This window comes from Aureococcus anophagefferens (genome assembly GCF_000186865.1).
Source record: "Aureococcus anophagefferens unplaced genomic scaffold AURANscaffold_37, whole genome shotgun sequence".
NCBI classification, from domain to species: domain Eukaryota; class Pelagophyceae; order Pelagomonadales; family Pelagomonadaceae; genus Aureococcus; species Aureococcus anophagefferens.
In genome coordinates, this window is record NW_008705594.1 from 17,891 (window position 1) to 18,976 (window position 1,086).

The 1,086-nt window shown below is 58.9% G+C and overlaps 1 protein-coding gene across 1 annotated transcript in view; it reads left to right on the plus strand.

Annotated features, from left to right (window-relative positions):
• AURANDRAFT_67287 (hypothetical protein) overlaps positions 1 to 1,086 on the plus strand; it is a gene marked incomplete at both ends in the record, with an annotated part of 11,982 nt that overhangs the window by 2,671 nt on the left and 8,225 nt on the right. Inside the window, 3 exons of the mRNA XM_009042725.1 lie at positions 142 to 194; positions 229 to 562; positions 641 to 843. Of these exons, the coding sequence (XP_009040973.1) occupies positions 142 to 194; positions 229 to 562; positions 641 to 843 (590 nt within the window). The remainder of the gene's footprint in view (positions 1 to 141; positions 195 to 228; positions 563 to 640; positions 844 to 1,086) is intronic.

The window sequence follows — 1,086 nt, forward strand, 5'->3', positions numbered from 1 at the left end:
GCCTGATGGCTCCCAGATTGAGCAGGAGCTAGAGTCAGGCAAGCGCCTGAAGTGCTGTTACAGGGCAATGTACGCCAGGGTAGATGACTCGGAGGCGCAGGGTTGTGGGAACCAGAATTGCATCTTTTCCCATGACTTCAGGTTCTGGGCAAGGAAAGGTATTACGCCTCAGAAGCTCAAGGATGCAGCAGCCGGTAAGTGACGGCCGCTGAAGCCAAGGAAGCGAAGGCGGAGCGAGGCGGTGGGTGCAGAGGAGGATGGCGACGGGCCGGAGGCGGAAGAGGAGGAGGCAAGGGAGGAGGAGAAGATGGAGGAGGTGGAGATGGAGGAAGAGAAGGAGAGGGAAGAGGAGGGCCAGGCTCATCTGGATTCAGGGGACGCGGAGGACGTTTACTTCGAAGGACGGATGTGGGCGCTGGCACAGGCGCTGGACAGTGCCGTCGGCGACTACCCGACGGCCAAGGTCGCGTCCTTCTTTTCAGGCGCGATCGACGGTTTCGTTCGCGCAGGCGAAGCCCTCGGGAAGGTTGAGCAAAAAGCACGATGTGATAGCGATACGGACGTGCAGTACTTTTGGAGGAAAAACCGTGAGAAGGGCGCCCAGCGATTTGACTGGGACGACATCAAGAGTGTTCCGCAGGTGGCCCTTTGGGAGGTCATGCGGATTATTGATATCTTGACGGTGTCGCCACCATGCGGCGATTGGAGCAGGACCGGGAGGCAGCTCCGGGACAAGGTCCCCAGGGGGGCCTTGTTTCTACAATGGCCAGATTTGCTGTTGTCAGGACCAGCCAAACCGACAGTGGTTTTACTGGAGTTTATTTATTTACCAGACGACAGTTTGTACATGGCAGCGGTGGCCAAGCTACTGCGGAAGATGCGGAAGCTGGGCTACGATTGCCCGCCGATCGCAGAATGCGCAGTTAACGCTGCGGCTATCGGCGGTGAGGACCGTGTCCGGCTCATTGTGCCCTTTAGGCTGCACGAATTCGCCGGCAAGCACCAGGTAGCCCTGGCCAGCACAGCCGGGGTGACTGCCGAGCCAGCAACCATGGAAGATTATTTCGTGCCAGTGCACGACAGGGC